This window comes from Phycodurus eques, chromosome 12, assembly GCF_024500275.1.
Source record: "Phycodurus eques isolate BA_2022a chromosome 12, UOR_Pequ_1.1, whole genome shotgun sequence".
NCBI classification, from domain to species: Eukaryota; Metazoa; Chordata; class Actinopteri; order Syngnathiformes; family Syngnathidae; genus Phycodurus; species Phycodurus eques.
This window is the reverse complement of record NC_084536.1, coordinates 1,548,634-1,576,285: the sequence shown is the minus strand read 5'-3', so window position 1 is coordinate 1,576,285 and position 27,652 is coordinate 1,548,634. Positions and strand designations below refer to the sequence as shown.

Here is a 27,652-nt window from a genome sequence, read left to right as displayed (position 1 = left end):
CCTTTTTACGTATCGAACGATAAGTCGATAAAGTAATTATCGTGACAGGCCTTGTTGAATGTTTGTAAAAATCGTTTTACTCAAGTTTAGCTTGCACCCCCTTGCAGGGGCTAAAGTAGGTCAGGGCGCATCATGTCTTCTGCCACACCTGTCTGAGAACATGGGGGTCATTGCACTTGGCCAGCTTTCCGGCAAACAGTTGAACTCCGAAGCTGGCGAACACGAGCATTAGCGTGAGAAGTAAAATGGAAACCTGCAGAGTGGCAGGGGGGGGGAAAAAAATAAATAATAATCAATCAATCCAACATCAAGATGCAAGTCAGAACACTGTACCGAAATAAAACCACTTTGGTTGTGGTTCAAACCTTCCCCAGTCACATCATGAGGTACACCTGAACAATACTGAGTGTTTTCAGGGTTGATACAAAATGCATGAAAATTACACCATTTGTATAAAATGCTAGTATTTTCCCATAAATAACGGCGTGCCAGTCTGCACGAGCGTTTTATTTGGGTTAGTATCGCAGTCTTATTAACCATTTTTTTCCAGTGGTTGTAGCTTGCGGGTAGCAATAAGCATGATTGCAAACTTCCCAACTATACCGTATCTACACCCAATACAATTGTGACATTTAGGTGATTATTTTTCTTGTTTGCCAGTTCAGCACAATTGGCATTTTTGAAGACCTTAGAATGGTGGATTTAAAGATAAAGTTGTCGTTAGAAGGCCCGTTTAGGATCTGCGACACGCTGTAATGACAGCTCCTCTGAGCTTTGATTTCCTTCCCTAGCAACGTTTGACATATGTAAGTACCGCTGTCCATTTCCTCCTTGGAGCTCACCAGGAAAATCTCCTTGAAGCCTTTGAGGACCTCCCGCACCACCTTCCTCATCTGGGGCACCAGCTTGAAGATCCTGAGAGGTCGCAGGCAGCGCAGCATCATCAGCAGCTGAGCGCCAGACTCGGGAGGGACGTCGTGCGGCAGCCAGCACAGAAAGATGAGACTCACCTGCGGCGGCAAGAAAGACGGCAGAGAAAGGCGCTCGATCGGCGACGCGATTCGAGCGCACGCGGCCAGCGGTTTCCTTACGAGGTAGATGAAGATGTCCATCACACCTCCGAAGTCCCTGATGACCGCCGTGGGCGTGAAGAACAGACCGTCCGCCATGATCTTCAGGTTCAGCTCGATGCTCATGAAGATGACGAAGACGTACTCCCCGATCTGGGGATGCGAGGAATTGTTTTGGCGCCGGTCGTTCGGACATGCCGGACGAAGGACGCCGATGTTTGCTCGCCTGCAGCGTGGGCACGTGCATGACCCTGGTGAAGGGCGACTCAAACATCATGGAGATGCACGAGCAGATGGTGACGATGATCATCACCCAGTCCAAATAGGTCACCAGGCCCAACAGGTCGCTGCAGAAAGCCAAAGAACATACACGGAAAATTGGAAATATACTCCGCCATGAAGGGACATTTTGCTGAGCATTCGCAACACCTTTGTCCATATTAACTCTTTAATAGTGACAAAATGTAATCCCCAAGGAACTTGACAATTGAATTGAAATACCCCAAATACTTTCATTCTCAAGAACATAGTCGCATCCACTTCAAGTAATTACGAATATCGTTGACTTTTAATTGCCTTTTGTCATTCACCAAATGGGTGTGGCACGCACGCGTCGGGTAGCTGAGCTTGACACATGAAAACTTCGGGGGGTCGGGCGGCGGGGGGATTACGGGGCCGTGCTGAGAGCTCAAGGACTTTTAGCAAAACACAAACTATGAACGCGTGAATGAATCCATTCGAAACAAAATAAAAGTAATAACAAATTAGTGAATACATCGAGAATTTGTAAAAATGCCGATCGGTCAATCGCAGGACAGGGAACACGTAGAGATAACGAAGCAATCACACTCACATTCCTCCGAAGAGAACGGAGACCAAACGTTTCTATTTTTAAAGAAAAACTCGGAATGCTCATGTAACACACTTGATTATTGTGGTTGTGGTGAGCAACGTGGACGCATCGCGACTAGATTTGAATTTCAATGAATATTGGAGAGTCGTCTCAGCGTGATGAACTCGATTGGACAGCGCAGGTGTCGCTGCTGTTATGCCCGATTGAGTGTCTTGTTTACGCTGATTCGGGAGTGAATTTTGAGGACATTTCTCAGAGGAGGGAGCGCCTTCGAGCAGAACTTGAAGAATTCGGAGATTTTATGTATCGCTCTCGTTAGCAAGCGAAGGATCACATTCTTCCCGAGTCGTGACGCAAACACAAGGTAGCCGCTGCACTCGATGCTCTATCGCGAAGTACGAGCCGCACCGACCTTCATGAACGGTTGCCATAGCGAAGCTCAAAAGTACTCCAGAAAAGGACTTACTACAGTTGGTGGTACTTTGTGTTCTTCACCACTCCTGTGATGGGGTCCGTTTTAGATCTAGAGACGGATGCATACGAAGACATCGCATTAGCATTTTGACAATACAGGAATAGAAAGTTTGACCGGTTTGTATTCGTGGGATTCGACTATTGTGAAAATTGCACGCAAAAAAATGCCTGCAGGCTGTTTGTTTCATTTTGTACAACGCAGACACTTTATTCAGTCGAGCTGCGCAGTTCAATGTCATCCAATAAAGTCCAAGTTTAGCCTGACTTTGGATTGGCTGTTGAGTTTGTGTGTGGGTGTTTACGTTTGTAAAGTCAAGCTGTGAATGCATTCGTGAAATACTGCAGTTAAACCGAAAACCTAAATCGACGCAGGGTTTATTGTGATCACCAAAAGGAGCAGTTATCTTACGCATTGAAGCGAGCTCGAACGATCATCCGGCAGAAGGTCCTGAAGCGGTGCTCCCGGCCGACAATGAAGAGAGGCTTATCGAAGTACGGATGGTTCTCCCTTAGCTCCTCCTCCTGAACTTTTCTGTCGGGCCGACCGGCGAGTCGGAGAGGACAACAGCAGCAGTGGCGGCACTTTAGCGACACAGCGAGAACCGACGGGAGCCGTCGCCTACCGTGTTTCGACATCGGGCGTTTTTCATGTCACTACCGTTTCATCTCTGCTTGTTCTTTCTTTTCTTGGATCATCTTGATCTCGCTGTCCTCTCGCTGGGCGTTTCGGTAGCGGACGGTGCTCGAATGCTTCGCAAACGAACACAGACTTCAATTATTGACAGGTTTGATCGCATGCTGACATCAAAAGTGGTATGCCTTAAAGTTCGCAAAATGTGGAGTTTGACAACCTTTTTGTGAACAACGGACTTTGAGTTGGATATTTTATAACATCTGCTCGTTCTGCTTGACAAGAAAGTGGAAAGATATAGACGTTTGCGCCATTCGCTTCTAGCTCCAGCCGCCGACTGGCTAGCGTCCTACACGTTGAACATTGACATTGCATCGGCGGTGGGGTTCGTTCGATATTTGTAGCATCTTGACAAGTGGCCGCCCGTCTTTGAGGAATTTTCTCAAAAAACAGGGAATGAACACCTCAAAAGCCTCGAAATGTCCTCATAACACGTCAATTTGTGAGGAAAACAACTTACTGCTGGAGTCCGTAAGCCGTGATCCGATTGTGTAAATTCTGCTGCGTTGCACTCAGGATGAAGTGGCCGCTCCAACCGCACTCAGCATTTTGACAGACCGTCTTTTTGTTTTTTGGTAAATCTCGTCAAGTTGCAAATATTTGCCGACGCGTGAGATGTGCGAGACGTCGACCGTTCGGCGAATGGCAAAGAAAGAGCCGATATTTACGTCCTGGGTGAGCGTTTCCATCGACTTCCCTCGGCTGATCCTCTGACTGCTGGAGCCGTGCCGCAACGACCTGCGCTCTTGGCGAATGTGATGTTGCACGCTGAGGATGGAACGCTCCTTGGCCGGCTGGCCGTCCAACGAGCCGCTCAGCATCCGCTGTCTGGTGCACGCCCTGCAGGGTTCAAAAAAGGACCGTCGCGTTAATGTTGACAAATCAGGGAATTGCGCCATCTGCGTTGTGACCGTTTTGCCCAGTTATGCCATTTCCCCCTGTCCTTTCTCTGCTACGACGCAGGAATCACTCAGTTTTGTGTCTTTGTTTTGTTTTGTTTTTTTAAATAAGGGTTGTACTGGACAAAAGCTGCCTTACAACACGTGCCAATACAAACTTTTTTTTGCTCCAGTTGGGAAGAGTGACACTTCATCAAACTGTTTGTTGTCGGTGAGGTTCGGCGCTTCACCATTGAAAGGTACAGAACATTATTTAGGTATTTTGTGTTTTTTTCAAATCCAAACACCTCAGCGAGGAAATGAAGGCTGAATGATGTCCAAAGTGATCCTCGGAGTGATTAGTCCTTCCATCAATGGAGAAAGGACACGCTTGACGCGGCCGTACGCGTGCTGAACTATCGATGCGGATGTCGACTTGATTTTGTGTTTGCGAGGACGGCGGCAAACCAGACGGCACGTGTTACGACTGCTAATGTAGTGGCCATCTTTCAGGAGGAGGCGGAGGAGGGAGGGCCGGCCCGATCGGGAAACGGTGCCGGTGGGCCAACGTCCACCCGGTGGCAGCTGTGCCGTGCTGAACAGCAAATTATGTTATTTATTTCACAACAGTAAATGAGTCTGACGTGGGGCTGAGTGTGTGTGTGTGTGTGTGTGTGTGTGTGTGTGTGTGTGTGTGTGAGCACTCACCTACTAAACAGTGTTTTGATGAATTGTATCATTTAAAGCTACTATGACTGCAAATGTTGACAATGCGTCATATTTACAGAAATGGCGTTTTCTGATGCGCTCTGATCTTCACACAAATTCATGATGAGTTTATTTGCTGAGGCCAATAGAAGGCTTCGGGGATGTTTCCATAGCAACTACATACAGGCCGTTTAGTGTATACGCTGTTTACAAAAATGTCTACTATGTCTCCATTAAGCATTTTCCCTGGGATAAAACAACAAATTGACCATTGCTAACATTTCAATGGAACACATTGTAGCATTTAAGGCCCGTGTTCCCCCGCATGCTCGCTGCTCCTACACGCACACATCTTACCGTAGTATTTTATTGATAGTCGTTTCTTTTTCCAGCAGGTTCCGAGCCTGGATGCTAAATATTGACCTGCGAAGCTGAAAGAGAGCGCACGCACAGGTTGCAAAACACAGCGAGTCAATTAAATCGGAGCGATTGATGAACGCGGTCTTTGGCCAAAAACCACATCGTAACTCCGGATTATTGCCGTTTTTATCACCCAGGTGTCGCTCCAAGGGTACATAGAAGTTATAACCCTCGTAGCCACATGCCCGTGCGGTGGAGGGAGATAACTTGAGCATGAAAGCACCTTTTGGTCGATATACTTGCTGTCTTCAATGGCCGAGCGCTTGGAGTGGTCACAGGAGGACGACGAGGCCGAGGGGAGTCTTCGGAACAAACAGCTGGGGTCCTGCTGCTGCCTGTCGATGAACTGCTTCATGAAGCTCTCCCTTCACCGCGCGGCACACGGTACAAATGACAAGTGTAAAACATACATACAGCAACAAGCTGTGCACTCATCCTAACTTGAAATAGGAAATGGATTTTGCGGTAAGTTGTGTCTGACGGGGTTCTGCTCTCCTGTTAAGAAAAATGTCAACAATCTGTCTTTTGTTTTCCTTCTGGTATACAGCATCGATCACTTTACTCCATAACAAGCACGGCGTCTTCAGTTTTACGCTCGCTTTAGCCGACCGAACTGCTGCGAAATCGGACGCACCCGCAGTTTAAAGGAGGCGGCTGGGTCGACGCACCTGATTCTGGGCACGGTGAAGTCCGACGGCAGCTTGGAGATCTTCACCATCTGAGGTCGGTTGGGGAACTTTTCAAAGATCCGGAGGCGGAGAGGGAGCTTCTCTTTGGTGTCGGCATTTGCCTCGCTTTGCTTGAGCTAAACCAAGAGGAAGAGCAAAGAGTTCGCTCACGGAACATAACGATTGAGGCAGAAAGTAAATCAGCTTCTTCTGACGTAAAACAATGAAACCATGATGAATAATTGGGTAGGTTTTACGCATCAAATTTTGACAAAAGACAATTCGTTCGTTATGGGGGTGAATGCACACCTTGTGCTTTAATGAGAGCATTCAGTCTTTGTCATATATTGAGGAGTCTTTGCAAGACTGCAAAGAACTCTCTCGTGCACGGCCCAGATTTTCAATTTCTTCGGGTCTATGTTCTCTGGCTGGGCCATGCAAAACGTCCAAAGCAATTTTGTTGATTCGAAAGCATGCTCGGGGTAGGTTTTCGGTCTTTCGGAAATGTTCCGAAAGATTCAAGCGCCAGTTCAAGCTGAAGAAAAAGAAGCAAAAGCACAATGAGGATGTGTTTATGTGTGTGTGCAAATATCTTTTTGTTCCGCCTTTGGGATTCAGGGTGTGCACAGTTATGAAAACCGCTAACTAATGTCGTTTTTTTTTTTAATTCCATTTTTACATCATATACTTCAGATAAAAAAAATGTTAAGGCTTCATCGTGGCTTCATTTTCTTTTTTCATCAGAGAAACCTTATACTTAACACTTTCAACTTCCACTGCATCATGAATAGTAACAGCTGAAGACACAAGGATTCAGACTGACAAAAAGGAAGGACAACAGCACTTGGGTTTAGGGCCAACTTCGGATTTTGAGGCTCGCTTCTTGCCCATTCTACTATCGGGGAAGGCCAACAGTGGAAAGCGGCGTGCAGAGTGAAGATGCCGCCTGATGATGGCAGCAACACGCACATAGCGGCACACACATCTGACTTACTTTGAGAAAATAATGCAAGAAGACAACAAAAGAAAGAAAACAAAAGTTACTTTGGTGAAGAAAAGTAAGAGGGCAAAAACAGGCATCGAGAGAACAGTGTGCATTGTGGCAAAGGGTCGACAAAATAAAATGAGAAAAGGCAAATGAAAGTCATTCTTTCCCTGTAATTCCACATATGGGGGAGGCGGGTCGTCTCTGTGCGGGTGGCTGCAGATAACCTCCGAAAGCAACGCCCAACGGCGGCTTACTGGCTGGATGGCAAACGAGCTCTTGTTCCTTCTTATTGGTCTTTTGCACCACGTCGCCGCGCAATTACGTTGCTGGCATTCTTTTGTTTTCATTTAGCGCCGTATTTACATATATACGGGAGCGTGAGTGGCTGACACGAAGATTGAAGAATGATGGGCCAGTATTTGCTCGCCAAATCTTTTACACGTTCTGAAGACGATAACGATAGAACCAAAAAGGTTCATAAAGGAGCTCTCAGACGGAGATTGCGGGGCGCCAGCTGTCTACTTTCCTTGATCCGCTCGGGAAAAAAAATATGAATATATGTGTATTCTTTATTAATAATTTTCCTTGAGGAAAAAAGCAAACACTCGTTTCGGGGTTGCCATCATATGTTATGTGTCTTATTTCAGTGTATATTGTTATATTTACTATCATCATTATAAATACGACGAGAAAAAATCCAATATGCCTCCAGCTATTCTCTGTACCGCTTGCTTATCCGCACTCCACTAATAATTCTGATTGGATTTAAGGACAATTGTGATGCAACTGGCTGGATCGCCCGTCCAGGGCGCCCAAAGTCCGCTGGGAACGACTCCAGCACACCCACGCGGAATGCAAAATGGATGATGGATGGATGGACAATTTGTTAACAATAGCTGTGTGAAAAAGTGGGACTTTTCGTGAAGACTGAATCAACAGTGCCTCTGCATGCGCTGCAAGTCCACAACGAATTGCACAAACTTGACAGAATTCATCAAGGACAATGCATGGAATAAATGACGATTACGCCCCTCCACAGTTTCTCCGCGAGCACGAACATTAAATCCGACTTTATGAGGTTGAAAATAAAGGTGCGCTAAAGTTCTCCGTAGTGCTTGCTGCAATTCTCGGCTAGAAAGACAAAGTGCTGATTGATCTTAAAGGATGGCGGCAGCGTACACGAGGGCGACGCGCGGCTAAAGCGGCCCTACGGCTGTTCCCTGTGGTCCTAATCAATTGGTCTGACACAAGAAAAACATCCCATTAAAGCCAAACTTTCTTTGCAGTCAACTTGGGACTTTTTTTCCTCCGCTTTCTGCTCATTGCTTCCTTTCTTTACAAAACTCCCAGCAAAAGTTTGAAACAGACAATTAAGTAGACAAGTGTGACGTGACAGAATGATTTGTGCACTTTTAAAATAAAAATAAGCAAACGGCATGCTGGATTCCATTGAATTTCACCGAGGGAAGACAGTGCCGCGAACTCTACCGGAGTCCATTTGCATTCTATAAGAAGTGCTTTTCCGCGTCACAGCAAATCACGTCCAGAGTCCGTTGCAAGACAGAGAAGTGTTTGTCAGCTTTTGCAGAATAGGTTCCTTTGTTAGCTGCTTATTTAATTCTTGATAGTGCAAGGCTGTTCACCTGGTGTGCTGCTACCGCCATTAAGAGTATGTATGTATGATCAATAAGCAGGATCAATAAAGGGCGCATAAATAAAGGGCAGAGGAGAAAATGTATTCATTTAGGCACAGATCACAAACAAAGTACTGAGTTTGAGTGAGAGGTGGCGCACACCACCGCTAAATGCAGGGCACGTGTTGACAATCAGTCACGCTCACATTCCAACCGCAAGACTATTTCATGTCTTAATGAAGCGACCTTTGAAATGTGGGAGGAAGATGCTGACGATTGCTGCGTAAGTTACTGTACTTCTCATCGGTGCGACATCGTGGCAGCACAGCAGCGTATTCAAACACACGTTTTTACAAATGACAACGAAGAGCTGAAAACAATAAGTAAAGTCTTTTCTCCGTCACACATACGGACACAAACTGAACCGTGGATTTGGTGAACCGTTCCCACCCGTCTCAATTCCTCAAAGGATCAAGGCCCGATTCACAATCCAAGAGTGTCCGATCCTGTGAGTTTTTGTTTTGTTTTGCTGATGATGCGTGTTCCAAATCGGGTCACTTAAAAAGATTTGGTATAAATGCTCCTCAGGTTAACATTTACTGCATTTGCCAAGTGAGCGTAAGTGATGGGCATGGGAGAATATGCTCGTGAATGCTCTTAACTTGTGTTTGCACGACAATGCCCGTAGCTCACGTGGTGTCGTTGTTCTTAAGACTGAATCAACAGCTCCTTCGCTGGTTTCAGCCAAGTAGTGCACACAACATCGCGTCACAGCAAGAGCCATAAACCATCAATTCTACACAATTGACAAAATTCTGAAGAATCAATCAATTGTACACAATTAATACAATTCTTAAGAACCGATCAACCGATTCTAAACAATTGACGACATTCGTGAGAATCAATCGATTATTTCGCCAAGGCCTGAGTTGATATTTTACGACAAAATGAGTTTGTCAAAATGAAAATGTACCCGATCACGAGACTAACTCGATCTGCTCTTCTTTTCGATCTCTGCAAGCCGGTGGCAATGAGCGGCATAGCGGTCGAGTATCGCGGGCGCCTGCAGTGGCTTCCCGGTTGCTAACTGAAGGTGACATTCAAAAGAGAAGAGCGCATTGTATTCGGAATTCTCTGAGGGGGAACACTCCTTAGGCTTTCTTTTCTGCTGCTAAATCCCTAAATAAGCCCTCGCTTGCGCCATTAAGTCCCACAAATGAAGTGGAGGCTTTTAGTTGAATTAATAAACAATCAGGTGGTCAGACAGTCCCTTCCAGAATCCATTTCATCAGGCCGTAATTCCACGTCACAAAGTGTTTTATATGCAGAAATAGCGATTACAATCAAAGATGAGAGGTTTTGGAAGAGCCTGAATGATTTCACACTGCCACTGTATGTCCCTGCCACAGCTGTGCAACCAGTTGATGCAACTTGCAGCTTCTGCAGCATGAGGTCATTTATCATTGCAGTAGACTTAAAGCAGTGGTTAACTTATTCTGACACTTGTATGACAAAGGTAATGAACAGTAAATAAAGTTATGTGATGACTTTATTCTTAATCTGCTTGACGTGTGTCTCAGAAGAATTTCAGTTTCAACTGTAATTCAAGATAAAAATGTTTCTGGAGGAATTAATATGATTATATAGGTTTTTGGAAATTGTTGATAAGCAACACGAAATATTTTGTCATTTCAAAAACAGCATTTTCCTTTCTGTTTTAACTTGGGCCTTTTTTCTCAACAAATAGTATATTCATTATAGTTTGGCTTTTGTTTTGTCACACTTCATGACTCAGGATTCAAACTTTGTCACTGTCAACGCACAGAGATGCATTTTAGCATCTTGTGTCCTTCTGCTTTGTCTTTTTCGCAACACTTTTTTTTTTTTTTTAAACAGAATTTGTCCTTTTCATGACTCATCTAACTGGCCTGCGGACGTGGGTGATTGTTACACATTTCTTTACAAACACACCTCCATGATTATCATCAGCGCTGCACCCTGAGGGGTAAACACCTTTTTTCCCTTCAATTTCGACGATATTTACGAGCGCAGGGTAAACATTTCCGCCTATCTCTCGCACCTCCCTCTGGCCCCACGGACGTGTGGGCGGCGATGATTTGTTAGGCAGTTGGTGGGCCATCAGTCTCGCCCACCGCCAAACTGCGACATTGATGAAGGCACAGCAACAACGTCCAACGGCGTCACTTCTAATACCAGACACGGCCAATTACTATATTGTGGTCAATGTGACGGGAGAAAAAGATGCGCCAGCGCAGCGTCTAAAAGCATCCTTATAGGCCACCACACATAAGTACATTGAATTGTGCAGCATTTTCTACAAGTCACACGTCTTCTGTGAGCATTAAGGACGTTGATGAGCGTGTGGGCGTGCGGTGACGGCGCGTCGCTTTTGGTTTCCTCTGCTGTCTGTCTACCACCCTGCTGCCTTCCTTTAATTAAACCTTCGGAGCAAACCTCATTTCACGCGCTAAATGCGTTATCCTAATCAACACTGATGAGTGTGTGCGTGTGTGTGTGTGTGTGTGTGTGTGTGCGGGCGCTTTCAGTCTCACACAACAATGTGGTTTTAAATGATGTTTGTTCAAGAGCGCTTCCTCCCACCTCCCAAACGATAACGGATGACTCTTTAATCGTGCGTACGCGTGCGACTGATGAAGCCACCGCTCAGGCACGGCTGTTTCGCTTCCAACGTTAAAAGCGGCACAGCAGGCCGATCAATGCGGGGCCACCCGGGAGCACAAAAACTGCCTCCTGAGTCACTCAACCAAGAGACGGGACTATCATATACCATCACTTTGAGGAAAAAACTTCTTTTCTTCTTTGAAAAGAAGTTCGCCAAATAATAATTGATTGCATCAACGATTTGCCCCCCCAAAAAAACCCATAAATAAATAAATACATTTGTCGGTTTACTGTAAAACCGACAAATAAAACGAGGATGAAACATTGTATGTTTTTAAAAAAAAAAAATCTCCCAAATCCCCCCGGCATAATTCTAACATATGATCACTATCGCCCTGTAGTGTGCCCTTAAACCTAGCGTGAACGTGGGCAAAAGTAAAGCGCACAGCCAGCGTAAGATCCAAAATGGAGTGCGACATATTGCCACCTTACAAGGCATCAATCCATTCGATTAGAAAGAAATCAAAGCAGCGGCTGTTTCGATGTTACTTCTTGCCGTCTGTTGTGTAGGAGGTGATTTGATGAAGTCAACCTTCGCTCTATTTTCAGCTCTTGAGTCATGAGGTGATTCTGCAAATACCTGCAGCCGAACGGGCTCTTTGGCCCTCGAAGGTGCGCATTTATTTTTAATAGGCCATGACTCACAGAGATAGCCCTTCTACTGATGCTGCAAGAATGTACGCACAGCATGCTGCTGAACTATTACACTTACGAAAGAAAACCTCACAAGTTGCATCAGCCAAACTTTTAGCCCTTTCGTACAGCGTGAATACAGCCGAAGGTCGGCGTGTATGAGGAAGCTCGAACGCACTGCAGCGATGGATGTTTATGACGATCGGGAATAATTATTGGAAGTTACATTTCACTGCTTTATGACTACAAAGACTACAAAAATCATCGTAACACTTTTCTTTTGCCTTAGCAAATGATATAGAAACATGACTTGATAAATGGCTCACTGGCAGCATGCATAATTGCGCAGGTAAGCTTTATTGCTTCAAGCTCGACTGCACGTCTGAATTTCCATTTCAGTGGGCCACACTTACACACATACTGCAGATAAACACGCACACACACGCGTGGCGTTTACGCTTCAGGTCTTTCACGGGTGGACGCGTAAGACAACAGCATCCGAGAGGAGCTGACATGTCGCAATGGTTTTCCAACTTCCGTTCCCGACCTATACGGAGCGTGACGGAGGACGTGAGATGCTAGGGTCAGATTTACTGGGAACACCGAACGCCTCATATCAGCCAACTTTGACATTATGCTTATAACAAGAAACGCTCACTGTCATTCAAATCATATACTGACATAAATCCATCGATTGAAGTCATTTCTTTGTTTATTTGTTGAATTAGTTGCTCAAACAATACCGGTTCCGATTCTGACCACGACCCGCGCTGACGTCTTTTTGAAATTGTGCTGCAGTTCTCCTCCAAGTCGGGGGTGTCGCTACGGCTGCTATTGGCTACGGCGCCACGGGGGGGAGTTTCCTCTGCAATTTGTTTTGCCATTTCCACTTTCCTTTCAGTAACAAGGAACAAAGCAACAACAACGGCGCCCGCGACAGAACAAATGGACCTAGATGACCAGATGATACGTTTAATTATGCTGCAAAATCGATCGAGAAGGCGGCGACGTAGATGGTACGTAGAACCGAGGGGCACGCCGACTACGTCATCACGGCATGTGACTAAAACGGACCAATCGCGAGAGATGACCTCCGCGGCGTTCGACGCGCAGCAACTATTTTTGTCGGGTGCGCGGCGAGCTACGCAGAGGTGCCGCGCGGGGCAATTCGTGGGTCACGTGATGCAATGCGGGCGTTGTCGAGGCCTTCACCCGAATCCAAATAAGAACGACCACTGAATTATGCCGTCAACCTCGCGAAACTACGACAGAGAATGATCGCAGCAAATCATACATCGAAATAAACTCACGCAAACTTCGCACAGACACACTTAAAATAAATAAATAAAGTGTGAAAAAAAACTAAACGTAATGCCTCAAAAAATTATACTTAACATCTTGTAATGGACTTCATTTTTGCTATTTTTGATGATGATCTTTTCATAATTTAAAAATTCCGGAAACACACTGGGAAAGTTAACTGTAATTAGCTATTATTCACACACACACACACACACACACACACACACACACACACACACACATATTAATGAATGAACTGCCGAGCCCATCTGAAATTGTCACCCAAAGAGCAGCATCTACGGAAACCTTTCAAGTCTCTCAAGTGTGGCGTCTTACCGAAACATGTTGAAAATGAAAGATGATCTCACGATACGCGGAGCCGAGCAACGTTCCAGAAGATGCCGATCTCATCGCTCCACGACATCGAGTGTGTCTATGTTCATGTTTCAGGGCGCGACTCGACTTACGTTTTCCACCTCTTCTTGCCGTTTCAGTGCATTTCTCCAGAACACTACGACTAAAATTTCACTCTCACTTGATATGAACTGACATCCACTGTTATCATTGTTTCATATGATTCCAGAATGTACACATAAAGGCCTTCCACTATCTGGACTCAACTACCGGACATTTATTTTTGCGCTCGCTACCAGCTTCAATTTTCTAGTTGAGGATAATAATTTGCACACGAGCCCGGAAGCGTCTATTGAAGTCGACCTGTTGTGTCTGCGCAGGTGTGTGCGTGTACGACTGCTAATTAGCTCTGCCCACTGGCTCAATCAAGCGTCTGGAGATGAGGAAAGGCCGAGAGGGGCCCTGCCCGCGTGCCAATGCATTATTCAGTCCCGTCACTCTTACCGAGCTGGCACCGGAGAAGCACTTCAATACAATATTGCAGTGAATGGCAAATGGCAATGAGAACAGTGGAAAGAGAATGCAGTGTATGTTATGTTGGTGCTCATTTGGTACAAATGTGATCAAGTTCCTTACCTGCTTGAGCTTTTTCAAGTCTTCATCGAGCTCAAGATTGTCCAATATAACTGCCACAAAAAGACTGAGCAGAATCTGGAAAGCCACACAGGAGGAGGAAGTAAAGTAAACACACGATTTCATTACATCATGAGAATCTGAGATCTGTATTTTTCAAAGCACAATCGGCCTTGGTAATTCATGCCCGACCGAGCATGCGGTACATCATGAGTCCACCTGCAAAAAAAGGCTCGAGAAGAAAAGACGCAGGAAGCTTTTGGAAGCATTTTGCTTACAAGTGGCCATTTGGGGTCATTTTGCCCATTTGCAGGGGTCCTTCAAAATAATGAATTGGATTTGCCGCTCGCTCGCTCCCAAAGACGTCCTGTCCGTCTGGGATGAGGAGCTGTGAGTCATCGGGACGCTTCCCGATATTAGCGGGACAAACACTTAAATGGCAGCACTTCTCACGTCTGCTGCTGATTGGCTGGAATCCTTGAGGAAGCATAACGGGTGATCGTGCGCTAACTAATCAAATACATTAAGATAAGAAAACAATTCATGTAGCTTTTACTGCTTACAAATGATGTTCACTCAAATCAAATGTCACCATTGTTTCCCGATGGTAATGTTATTTTTACTGAATCTGCTTTAGTGGACAGTTTTTTTAGAGTGAAGAATTGATTGTAATACGTCGAATGTTAGATTAAAATATTATTCAGTATCAAAATATCCCCTACATTTTATACACAGTACATATTATATCTATATATATGTATGTATACTGTATACACAACACTGTATACTCACTGAGTACACTCAGTGAGTATTTGCAGTGTCGTCAACTTCAAATAACGGCAGCACATGAAGTGTCTTACCAGGGTAGCAAACAGATGGTAGAGGATGAAGTAAATGGCCACGACTGGAGCCCACATGTGACCTACTGCTACCAGGGTCTGGTCCATGACGTCCACCCAGCCCTCCTGTGTCAAGATCTGGAACATGGACATGAACGCCTACAGGGAAGGAAAACAAGGCAGAAGAGGAGGCTGGAGGGCAACACAAGCTGAAGATGTCATGCGCGTCATGCTTCTTGCGAACCCCCTTTCTCCACGCTGCCATTGTGAGATCTAGAAACATAATCATCGGCCGCGCACGGAGGTCAGAGGAAGCTAGGACACCGACGCACGCCTGCACTTTCTTTTTCGCCGACAAATAGCATCCTCACCGTCCCGCTCGTCGCATTCTTACTCCCACAGTCCAATCATTGCAAATAATGATACAACCTACACGTCTGCCAGCAGAGGAGCGATACTAACGTGACAAGCGTGTGGGTGGGTGTGAGGCACAAGACTTGAGTGGCTTCTGTTCATCAGCAACCCGCTGTGTGAAGTGAAATTCAAAACAAAACTCTTCAATAAAAGCGTAGAGACCAACAGCGGAGCCATCGTTCGCCTCGGTGGTCCATTAACTCAATTGTCCGCATGACCTTGGGCATTTTCTGATGGCCGAAAATTGACAGGCCGGTTTACTTTCTCCACAGACTGACATCACAGCCTGCTACATTTCAGATGGACAATTTCAACTTCATCAGACCAAACTTACAAGTCCCGTATTCCTCAATTTGCTGTCATTGCAATTTTACAAAAATAAAGTCAGAATTACGAGAACAAAGTCGAAATATGCAAGAGAAAAAAAAAACACTCGCATTAGGAAATATCCATAATTAAAAGATGTTGTAATGTCATGAGACTCTAAGTGTTAATTACAACAAAAGGACCAAAATTATTCCAAGTATAACCTAGTAATTACAAGAATGAAGTTAAAATAGTTAAAAAAACAAAGTTTGGATTTTACCAGAAAAAAAATCATAAATTGTGAGAATAAATGTTGTAATATTACAGGAATAACGTTATGATTACAAGAATGAAGTCAAAATATTGAAAAAGTTATAATGAGTGTGATGTATTAATAACAAGGTCAGAATTCTTTTTTAAATTTTAGAAGATAAAGAATCCCATTTCTGTGTTCCTGGTGATTTCAGAGGCATGCGTTACCGTCTTGGGGGTTGAGCAAGTGAGCGGGGGGGGGGGGGGGGGTGTGGGGTGTGGGATGCTCCGTACCCTGGGGAAGGTGGTGAAGCGGTCCAGGTCTTCCACAAAGCAGAACATCTGCAGACTGATGGCCGACATGACGATGAGGAGGCTGGCTGTGAACACCACCAGGCTGCCTAATTTTTTACCTGGTCCAAATATCTTGTAGACAAAGTCTTCTAATGCTGGGGAGATCTTTATCAAACGTACCACTCGAAGGACCTTCGGAGGAAAAAGATCATGCGTCTTTAATGTAAACAAAGAAAATTAAGTGCTTGTGGAATGTTGTTTGAGGACTATGCAGTATATGTCCACAAACTGCAGTTTAAGACAGCATAAAAACTAAATCAAAACAAAAGCAAAACAACCGAGAAACAATAGAGAAAGCAGTGCGCCGTCATCCAACCCATTCATTGTTTGACTGCAGGATTCCACTTTCCCCAAGATTGCGCATACTTGGCGACTTAAGCCTAATTGACCTCCCTAATAAATATTCACAATCATTACTTGTCACTTGTTAGCTACCGCTAAGAGAACAATTCTATTAAACTGGAAAAACAAACAAGCTATTAACATCAATCGGTGGCTAAATCTCATCATAGAATATATTGCGTGCGAAAGAAATATCAGCAGAAGGAAACAATCAATGACACATATACGTAGATAGCTGGTCACCTCTCCTCAACATGCAGAATCTAGACTCTTGATTCCTTTGCCGGAGTAGGGTGCCATCTGACATTTGACAATAGCGAGACCATTTTCATAAGTGTGAAAGTAAAGTCGAGGTTGTTTTATTATGATTCAAATGATTTCTTTTTCTTTTCACACATTTTAGATGGGTTTGCATGGTGAGAAGACACACGCATGCTGTGGGGATCTTCTCCTCTTGTCCCTGTGTTTGCTGTGGGGGCGGGACTTTTTTCACTCCTTCCTGATCTCGGGGGTGGTGGGGGGGGACCCACTGGGGCCACCTCATGGAGAGTAATGGTGGCGTGATGGTGACTCGCCCATGCTCTGTGGGTGCAGGGGCTCTGGCTGCTGATGGGCGCAGCCAGTGCGGGGGACCCTCGTCACACCCTTGTCCTGCATGCTTCTTCTCCTGTCCTTGTCCTGTTCCATCTCGTCCTGTCCTTCCCTCCCAGGGTGCGGCACGACAGCCCCATGCAACACTCGTATTGAATGTTGCATTGTTGGAGATAATGTAATGATTCACTTCTCTCATCCTGCTTACAATTTGTGCTTTGTCTTTTGTCTTTGTTTCTCTCTACTTTCTAGAAACTTCGTTCTGTTCGACTGATCAAGTCTGATTCTCAATAAAGCTCAATGACAATACCACAGCGGAAGCTTCAAAACTCCACCGGGACACAGCAAAACTGTTCCGGCAAAAAAAGGGATACCGATTTTCCATTCTGCTTGACGTAACAGCCAAACAGGACAAAAAAAATAAATAAAGTACTCTTTGTTTTTCCTGCTGGGTCTGATTGAGGTCAGCTCTTATTTGTCTTAAGTGGATGACACGCGTGAGCCACTATTTGAGGAAATATCAATTAGACTACAGATCAGCTGTCACAACGTTTGGACAGCAAACCAGCAGGTGGCTTCATAGAATATTGACGCATTTGGCTTTAAATATGCAGCTTTTTCTTCCAAATGGGTGCATCTTAAATGATAGCTAAACTGTCTTTTCCTGCTATCGATCATAAGCTATACATTAGACTCAGACAATGGCATTCGTGTAACGGAAGAATGTTCCTGACCCCTCCGCGCAAGACGTTGAAATGATTTGCATGAAATGTAATTGCATGATGTATCGTAACACATTGTCACCGTCACAGACATCCGATTCATTTGGAATCAATATTGGCTGGAAGTCAGCAATATCGATTCACCCCCACCACTCGAAAGGTCCGAGAACCATGCAGCGCTCTGCCTTTCTGAATGAATCAGACCCACTGAGCTGTTGACTCACGTCGCTAGTGAAGTCTTTGCAATTCCGAGCACACGCAGACAAGAGGGCTCCATTGGCTGATTAAAAATCATTCTACGCCGCGTCAAAGCCGATAAGTGAGGCCGGAGAAGCATGTGACATTTTGTACGGACTGAAAGCGCATTTGGTAAGGTGCTCAATTGGTTACACAGAAACTGGAGAGGAAGAATCGCATATGGCAAAGCATTTAGCCTCGTGCTGTTGCCATGGCATATTTTTAATCGCTGCCAGAAATGTAAGCTTAATCACTTGTGACTAAATTCCAGCGTGTCACTCTGGGACCTAAAGTAGGTGGAGTTAAGTGCGCAACGTGCAACGACCGAAGTGTGAACGAGGCAGTCGTTCGTGATCATTAGTGGGGATTATTTTGAGGCATCTGAATATCATTTCTTTCCTCGTTTATCCAGGACTGTCGATGGAAGTGTGAAGTGTGGATGTACGGGAGGTCGTTAAAGTGATAGCGAATTTGATTTGTACAAGCGTTGGGCATGTGACGCTCGCATCAACGCTACAGAGCACCAGAGCGATCCGGGCTGCCCCGTCACAATGACAGACCATTACATTTGTAACGCAGTGTTTCTCTGGCAACAACTGAGATACTCATGCGATACTTTCGTCCTTAGAATTGCATTTCCATGTCATTTGCTGCGTGTGAGGATGTGTTGGTTTATCTAAACACTGAGTAGAAGACAAATACAAATCTATTTCATGCAGCCATTTTTGAAAAGGGCTTATTAACCACTGCGTGAGAATACGCGCGATGAGTATGGACGGCAGCTGTCGGGAGCGAGCCAGAAAGGCACGAGGGCAGCTTGTACGGTCAGGGTTCATTAAAGACCCATCAAGAAGACCTTCCGTCCTCCCCCGCGTCCAATTGTGTACGAGCTTTTCATCGTCGGCTTACCTCCGCCGAGGTCAAAGGTTCAAGCACCGCGCACTAAACCTTTCCCTGTAAATCCTCACCTGAACACCTGAACGGGTGTTCATCGAGGCTACAGGCTTGGAATGAGCTGTGTAAAAGCGCACAATGCTTCGCTTCATGATACACACACACACACACACACAACTGACCCAAGAAACAAAAGGTGCGCACACGTTCGGCGTCCCTCCTGTGTTGCGGCTCCGATTCTACTTTAGAAGGCGGAAAATTGATAGGTTGACTTTCTCCCCACTCCGCCTCGGTACCATTCGGACAGAACGGCAAAATGGGGGAAAAGGAGCAAAAATGCCCCCCAAAAAAATGTACAGGCAGGAAAATTGGTACTGCTTGCACTTGACAGAAATGCTGTCATTGAGCCTGCCTTTTCTACAAAACCCAGAGAAATGGGATATTGCTGCATCTGTGTGTGTGCGTGCGAGCCACATCAGCTAATTACTGTCGACGGCAACTTCGTCCCTTCGGTATTTGAAAAAGCTTTTACAGCCCCCTTCACACTGCTCGTCCTAACAGACTTGTTCTTCAGTCGCAGTCTCGTGTGAAAGGTAACTAAACGGAATGAACCCTGAAGTCGACCCAAGAATTTGATGCTTTTTGAGGAATTATCAGAGGCCTAATAGAGGCGGGACAATGTCTCTGCGTAAGGGGATTTTGCTATGCCGAGACTACGGTGTGAAGTTTAACAAACGATATGCGCTCCCCTTAGACGTTGAAAGCGAACGAGCATTTTATTCGTCAAATCAGAAGCGGTTGCTGACGTCGCCGTACATCTCATGACCGGATTGGAGGAAGCTGCGTTGGCTGTGTCAACATGCTCTACAGACATGACAATGTCCAGTTTCAGTGACAAATAAATACGAGCTGTACTCGTCTGATGCGCCAATTTTGCGGAAAGGCAGTGGAACAACGGCTTGGATGTTTGCTGAATGTCTTCGAGATATTTTCCGACACAATGGCCTGTTTAAGAGCTGAGTATGTGTGCATGAAGTCTAACCTGGAAATAGGTGAACTGGGAGTGGTAGAGATCCGGGTAAATGTGCAGCGTGGTGCCCACCACCAGCAACAATTCAAACTTGTGCAGGGAGGAGCTGAAGTAGCCGCTAAAGCCCAGACACCAGATCTTCAGAAGAGCTTCCAGGTCAAACAGAACAGTAAAGGCCACCTAGAATCAAACAAATACACACGCTTGTTTTCAGTCACTCGTACCAACATCAATTTTCGGGCTTTTTTTTTTTTTTTTTTAAATTTAAAATGGAATTTTTTGCCGTGTTTTTGTTTTAACGGTGTCCTGACTTACAAGCACAAGTTTCCGGGTACCGAGCTGTCGCTCGGTCGATTTTTTTTATTGCGAGATACAAGCGAACTTCACATACGCTGTCGCTAGATGGCAGCAGCGAACGCCACAACATCCGCCCAGCATCCCACGTCTCACTCACAATTTCAGATACGAGGAAATTGAGTCACGAGCTCAGTCATGGAATCAATTATCCTTGTAAGTCAAGGTTCCGCTGCACTTTGTGCACCTGACGCAATAAAATTCATAGTAAAGCGCTGTACAATAATGTTCCATAAAAAAGTCCAAACTTATAAAGATGAAACTATTCCAAAGTTAAGGTTATTTTATGCGTTCAAAAGTTTAACGAGACATTAGTGTAAACCTGGTTTCAAAAATTCAGATAAACTGATAAGGATTACACCACAAGGTGGCACTTCAAAGTCACATTGGAAAAATATGTCACGTTTGAGACGACCGCAGAACGGCACATGACCGGAGAGAGCCAATCCCAAGTGTTGTCTTTAGAAGGAGGAAGTGATATGAAAAAAAAAAAAAAATCGCTATTTTCCAAATGTAACCAAAATTGTAATCATGAAAATTTCCAAAAGCAACTGTAATTTCATTACACATTTTCTCCCAGTAATGTAATGGATTACAGTTACATACCTTTTGTAATTCAATTGCATAATCTCATGTTACTCCCCAACACCGCTGAGAGGTTCTGTTGTTTAGTGACTTAGTGAGTTGACTCAAATATATTAAAAGACCACATCCCTTCGAAATTCTCCTTAATTATCACGCATGAATACAAACGCGGTCGTATGGATTATTTACAAGCCTGGGTCCTCCCTATATCCCATAATAGTTGCATAATGTGAGTGGCGTGGACAGGGCAATCTCTCTGCACTCTGCATAATTGACCCGCAAGCATTTAGTTGCAGAAAAACAATCTTAAAACGGAATTGGTGGACCTGTTACTTGTATTGTACAAGAATACAAATCTGAGTCTCGAATGACTATGAAATGTTTCAGTTTACAGTGGCACTAATGATTAAAAATGAACCAAAATAATAATAATAATAATAATAGTCATAACCTTACCTCTGCCAGGTAAAACTCATCATAATGCCTGCGGTGGTTCTCGCCTTTGTAGTAGTTGCTCGCAGCGACGATCACGTCAACGGCAACCATACTCAAGATGAACATGTGGAACACAGATGAGCGCATCAGTTGCTGTGGAAACAAAGCAGGGCCAAATGCAACAACTGTCATTTGACTTTGTCCTTCATTGAAATTCAAGTTTGGCCTTTTATGCGATCCAGCCTAACAACGCTAATAATATATTATCTAATACACAAAGGATCCATATGTCATCCATATGCTGTGGCGTGTATCGGGAAATGGGCAAAGGCACGCTGCGGGAAGACTCAAAGCAATCAGGAGGCTTTTCCGAACGCAACATCCAGCCAGACGACAAAAATCAGTCTGCATTCACACCGGCGGAAACAAGAGGAGAAAGGGCCAATCACTGTGTGTTATTTCTCGTGGGACGCGCCGTGGAATTGAACGCCTACAACAACATCACAAAGATGGAAACATTGGGGACACAAATAAAAAGTGATGGCGAACGCACGCACGCACGCACGCACGCACGCACGCACGCACACACACACACACACACACACACACGGTGCTTGTTTCGAAAAAAGGGCGAAACTCTGCCCGTGTGTTGGTTGGGAAACAATTGAACAGATGCGATCACAACCTTGGATGGACTGCGTGAGCGTGGCAAGAGGGGAGCAGCTTGAGAGTGGGTGGAATGGCTCACCCTAAAAAAACAAAAAACAAAAAGTGAGCTGGGCATTAGGAATGTTTAAAACAAGCGAAAGATGAGAGGAAGATGAGAAGGGACGGGACTGCTGCCACCAATCCGCCTACACGCATCCGCACTGATCTGACGACAACCTCGTAGATTGGAGGGTTTTCACTTCAGTAACATCAGAATATTCTCCGTTTTCCTGCATGTGCATTACAAGTGTTTAAAGTTTGTAGCTAAAGCGCCAACAACAAGAGGTTTATAACAACATATTGAAAAACAATGATATCCATTATCCTTCAAAGGACACCTCTCCCATTCGCATTGTTTTGAAGAGCAACAAAGACAAAAGCTAATCACTTTTTCTTTACTGTAAAGCTATAATCCACAACCATATTTTTTGGATCAAAAGAAGTAATTTTCACACAAACCACGACAAAAGTAGAGGACAGACTGCTGATTCAGCTTCTGACACATCTTGCTATAGTTTTCCATATTTATGTTTTTGTATTGAGTGACGAACCGATACATTCCCGCGTTGGATCATTTGGTGACGCATTTTTATCTACAAACGGATCGGCCCAAATATGGACAGCGCGCACGTCGACCGAGCCATCGGGAAAGCAGAAAGCTGGCGGGCTTGGAAGGAGGGCGAGGAGGCCGGACAAGCGTTCAAATCTGTGCAAATGACTTTCTCTGTGCGTTAGCCTCTCTACCTTTCATTTTCATGTCAAAAGCAAGTATTCAATTGATGTTAAAGACCGTAAGATGTTTGCGTGAGCTAATGTTAAATCTGCTCATCTCAGTTTTGCACCGATGACTTTTCTATCTTCTGGCAATTCAATCCCGATATTTCTGGCTTCTTATAAGAAAATGACTGCGTGGAGCACTCTTCCGCCTGCACTGTGTAGACGTGAACGCATTTCATGCTATTATGCTTGAAAACTGTACATTTTTCTACGTCCTCCCTGCATACTATTTTTTTATGTCCGGTATCCACAATTGCTGCCGAAATGATGCAAATTTCCCCATTTCCACATCATTAATCAAGTAATGAATGACTATTACTTTGCTCGAGGCGCCGAGTATTTGTCACAAATGGACTATTCGCAGTTGGTTTATTTCTTGAGGAAAACGCAGACTCACGCAGAGGTTGGTCTGACTGAGATTGGACACGACAAAACAGTTTGACATTTCCAGGAGCCACGGGTCTTTTGGCTGAAAGGAACGTGTGTGCGTTTGAATGTGTGTGTGTCGGTGGCCGAAGAGCAGATCGAGGAGGACCGACAGAGAACAGAAAGAGCCCGCTCGGGCGCATGAAACACTTGATTTTCTCAAGGTCCCGACTCAGCTTTGGCGAACGACCCCGCCAAGACGACCCGCGAGTTGTCGCCCGAGAGCAGTGTGCAACCGCAACCTTCGTTAAGGGGGGCGGGGTGTGGTCTGCACGTCCAGCTCGAAGGGCGAGCTTTTTCTGTTGCCTTTATTTGCTTCCATAAACTGGCAAAATGTGCTCCACCCCACCAGATGATGTTGACCACGTGAATGCAGCAACTTTGCAACGCATTCCACTCAAGTCTCATCGCTTTCTTCGTCACCTCATAGCCAACAATGTACCGGAAATATGCATATTATACATGCTATTTGGTCTCAGAAGTGCAGTGTATTGTTCATCTCGTGTCCTTTTGTATCATGATTGCGCATTAGATTTTCAATATGAAACAGTATTTTTGTCAGGAAATTGAAACAGGAATTTAAAACTAAATAAAAAGAATTGTGAAATAAATATCTCACTGAGAGTGGCAATTGTAGCAAATAAACTATTTGAATGTTTAAAATATAATATGATATACTGTAAATTGAATTCATTCTCTCTAGCTGTTACCATAAAACCTTGATTTAGTCTACTGGCAATGTTTTAAAATTCCTAACTGCCATGCAGCCACGGTAAAAAATAAAAGTAAAAAAAATTAACTACATAAAACCCCCAAAAAGTCAAACTTCTTAGCAGCTCAGAAACTTTGTGGTGCTTTGTCAGTTTTGTACTGTTTAAGAACTCGTACGGTCAACTAATGAATTCATTCCATTGCTCCTCCAGTGTCACCGCAGCATTTATGTTGAGCATCACGTTTTTACTCCCTGAGCCCTCGTAATAAAATGGGTTCAATTGCAGCTTCCTCAATTGTATGCACAACTGGAAACAGTGTCATCCACCACACTTTTTGTTTTTGTTTTTTTTTTGCATACAAAGAGTCCGTGGTGCTCTCTGTCCCTGCAAATCAAAGCTGAGTGCGTGTCCTGTCGGTCACAATGTTCAGTGTTAGCCGCGTGTTGCTCTTCTTGCCAAGTGTCTCACTTTTCAAGCGTTCGTGTGTTTAGCGTGTATGTGTGTGTGTATGGTACTGCACCGAGTGCTTCAAAGTCCCCGCCAGAGGCAACGCACAAAAACCAAGTCCATCAAACCAGTGAGAATGGGTTTCGCGCTCGCAGAACGATAGCAGAGGAGAAAGTGTCTCGTCTCGCAGCTGATAGATTTGGATCGATTAGAGATGAATTTGTGAATGCTGAACAGCAAATACGTAGGGGTCCACTGTAATTTGAAACAATTAAACTTGTATACAGTACTAGAATTTATGTAAAGTGTAACTGGAGTTTATTCAGGGGTGCAACAGGGTCTCAATTGCATGAAACTCGACTCATTTCAAAGAGACCAGAAAAACGTCCACTGAAATTCTTAATCCTTGGCATAGTCTGAAATTCTAACATATGTCAAAGGCGTGTTATTAAGACAATTGGGAACTGCTTTAAATTGTAAAAAAAAAAAAAAAAACGGCACACTACGTTTCCTGTCAAACTTTGATAAGGTTCGATAACACATTTAAACAACGAGGAGGTCAACCAGCGATTCTCAACCGATTGTGTTCAATTTTGGTTATCGACTGACTATCGACTCTTCATTGGCCGCACGTGAACTTTTCTGTTTGTCTTAGAAGACGTTTCGCCTGTCATCCGAGCAGACGTCCTCAGTTTCGTGCAGCAGTTAGGACGCGTCCTAAGTAACTACTAAGCCTTGTTACATAAACGGTGGAAGCCTGCTCCGACGAGAGGCGAAACATCTTCTAAGACAAACAGGACAGTCCCGTTGGGATCGATTCAAGGCCCTGATGGTTATCCATTTACATTATAAACATTAGCTGTGTGCTTGTTGATCGTTCATCGTTGATTTATGCTTTGTCACTTCAGCGTTCCATCGGCCGTCTTCTCAGTGACATAAACGCGGATCCAACAACACAACTGGGTTGCGTTCATAAAAAGTGTCCCGATGTAATTTACTGTTACTAATCGTATCATCTGCAGGCTTTCGACGAAATACCTGGAAGATTTCCCATGGCTTGGAGCGCAGAAGCGGGCTCATATAGACCGATGGCTTCATCCTCCCGCTGCGTCTGTTGGCGCACGCCGCCGGAGAGAACAAACGCTCTCGTGTGCCTCGACGAGGGACGAGTGCGGCGCGTGTCGCGCGGAGCCATCGGACGACCGCTCGCCAAAACCTGTGACGCTTCGCTTTGAAGTCACCCAGCTTCACCTGATCTCTCTCTTCAATCACCTACACTATGACACTCCATGAGAGACACCGGCACAATAGAATCCAATAGGAAAGCTGCACAAAAAAAGGTTTGCCTTGATAAAGATCAAAAATGCCCTGTTATGATTGTTGCTGTCAATGAGGTAGAACTGGTATATCTATTCGGTATGGCTATTTGAATACATATTAGTGAACGAATGTGGGAGATTCTAACGATCAATTCATAATGTATTGCGTGCAGTTGCAATGGAGGGATGACAAAGCCTCTCTCCAAATGTTCTCCTGTTTCCATGTCATGAGCCTCTCGTGTTGCCAAAAACACAAGCCAGAAGAACAAGACTTTTCATTTGGTGCAGTGCCGTTCAACCTTGATATAGCAGAAAAACACATTTACATGACCTGAAATCTATCTTAATTGCCACTCGCAAGAATAGAACATACATGATACACATGGTGTACATCGACTACTGATTGACGCACGTGATAGTGTTGCAGTTCAGATTCACTTCTGTACATACTTTCCAAATTTGTACATTTCATATTCCGACTCTGATATTACTATTCTTGTGTGTCCAAGTTGCAGTATTCTATTCTACCGCGGTGACTTGTAGCTCTCTCACAGCGTCAATCACAACGGAGCAGAGATCCCGGTAGCTGCATTTGGTTGTCATATTCGAGCACAGCGTCGTGAACAGCATGGCATTCATATCTGAACGTTATTGAGCGGAGCGCTGTCGGTAAAACCTTTGCCGGGCTGCCAGTCGATCAAAGTAGTAGCGAGCAACGGACAGGCCGAGCTCGGGGGGTCTTAATAATATCCGCCGCGCTTTGCCTCCATTTCCTGTCTGGCGCGCACATTCAGTGGGCCGTGGCCGATTCCAGTCGGGATCGAATAAACAGCCTCATTCACATTCACCGACACTCCGACCGTGTCACTTCTTGTTCATATCCGCCGTGTTTTGTGCTCCGACTTCCACCTGGCTATGTTCTCATGTTTTCTTTTCTTATTCTCGTTGTCACGCTTGATAACGCTCGATAACGCTGAGATTCATTTCCTCTTTCATCATTTTGATTGAGATATTCCCGATGAGGTGATACGTAGCAACTTTTACAGGGTACTTCCTTAGCCACTTGGCATACAGGGCCATCGCCAAAGCTCCTTTGCTCACTGCTAACCCTTGCACCGACTCACACGTGACAAAAGTATTCACCGCGGGTGTCGCAAGTAAATAGCAATACTGACTGATGATCCATCACCATGACGATAATTATTGATAGGGTAATACCATGAACATCTCGTTTGTCTCATTAAATTGGGCCAGTGCTTTTTAAACAAATGAAGTATTTCCCGCTTTGCGAGCTTTACGATCGCCTTCTCCTCACATGTATACATTTTTGTACGGTTGTAATTATGAAATGATGGCGCACCAGGGGGTAATTAGTTGACCGGGACACTTCATTAACCTCGCCTTATCAATGAGGCCACCGGTGCAAGTTAAACCGAGGTCTTCGGGAAAAACATGTCAAACTAAATAGTGAAAATGGTGACATGTTAGAATTATATTAGTGTGAAATGACAGGTTTGCCTCTGGAATGGATTTCAATGTCCATTCTTGTTCATAAGACAAACTCTTTTAAAGTTAAAAACAAATTACATCTTTTCCTGCATCCTGATTACATTTGAGCGTTAAGGTTCCACTGTATTCAAGACTTCAATAGTCCTCAAAAGTGAGGTTTATTTGAGCACTCGATTCAATAACTAGCTCTCGACAGACAACTGAGATTGGAATATAAACACATCGAGACGCTGTGTTAGCTTTTGGCCCCCCCCAAGAGACCGCTTCCCGCTGCCTCGGTCAATCAATCGCACGTCATGTCCAACATTCTCATCATTTGACGGCATATTACTCTGGAGGCAGGCAGGCAGAGCGGAACGCAAGCTCACACCTGGCTGCTCCCGCATTCT

General features: G+C 44.8%; 1 protein-coding gene across 17 annotated transcripts in view; it reads right to left on the bottom strand.

Annotated features, from left to right (window-relative positions):
* Positions 1 to 27,652, bottom strand: part of nalcn (sodium leak channel, non-selective) — a 53,338-nt gene that overhangs the window by 8,795 nt on the left and 16,891 nt on the right. For 16 of the 17 annotated variants that reach the window (XM_061691942.1, XM_061691944.1, XM_061691948.1 and 13 more), the window contains 16 exons: positions 21,386 to 21,517; positions 20,003 to 20,170; positions 16,115 to 16,306; positions 14,870 to 15,007; positions 14,013 to 14,087; positions 5,763 to 5,899; positions 5,318 to 5,459; positions 5,032 to 5,105; positions 3,757 to 3,928; positions 3,056 to 3,147; positions 2,807 to 2,929; positions 2,390 to 2,446; positions 1,297 to 1,417; positions 1,092 to 1,223; positions 843 to 1,010; positions 149 to 253 (listed from right to left, as the gene is read on the bottom strand). In XM_061691942.1, coding sequence (XP_061547926.1) covers positions 149 to 253; positions 843 to 1,010; positions 1,092 to 1,223; positions 1,297 to 1,417; positions 2,390 to 2,446; positions 2,807 to 2,929; positions 3,056 to 3,147; positions 3,757 to 3,928; positions 5,032 to 5,105; positions 5,318 to 5,459; positions 5,763 to 5,899; positions 14,013 to 14,087; positions 14,870 to 15,007; positions 16,115 to 16,306; positions 20,003 to 20,170; positions 21,386 to 21,517 — 2,028 coding nt within the window. The remainder of the gene's footprint in view (positions 1 to 148; positions 254 to 842; positions 1,011 to 1,091; positions 1,224 to 1,296; positions 1,418 to 2,389; positions 2,447 to 2,806; positions 2,930 to 3,055; positions 3,148 to 3,756; positions 3,929 to 5,031; positions 5,106 to 5,317; positions 5,460 to 5,762; positions 5,900 to 14,012; positions 14,088 to 14,869; positions 15,008 to 16,114; positions 16,307 to 20,002; positions 20,171 to 21,385; positions 21,518 to 27,652) is intronic. The other variant, XM_061691941.1, reaches the window with a different exon arrangement.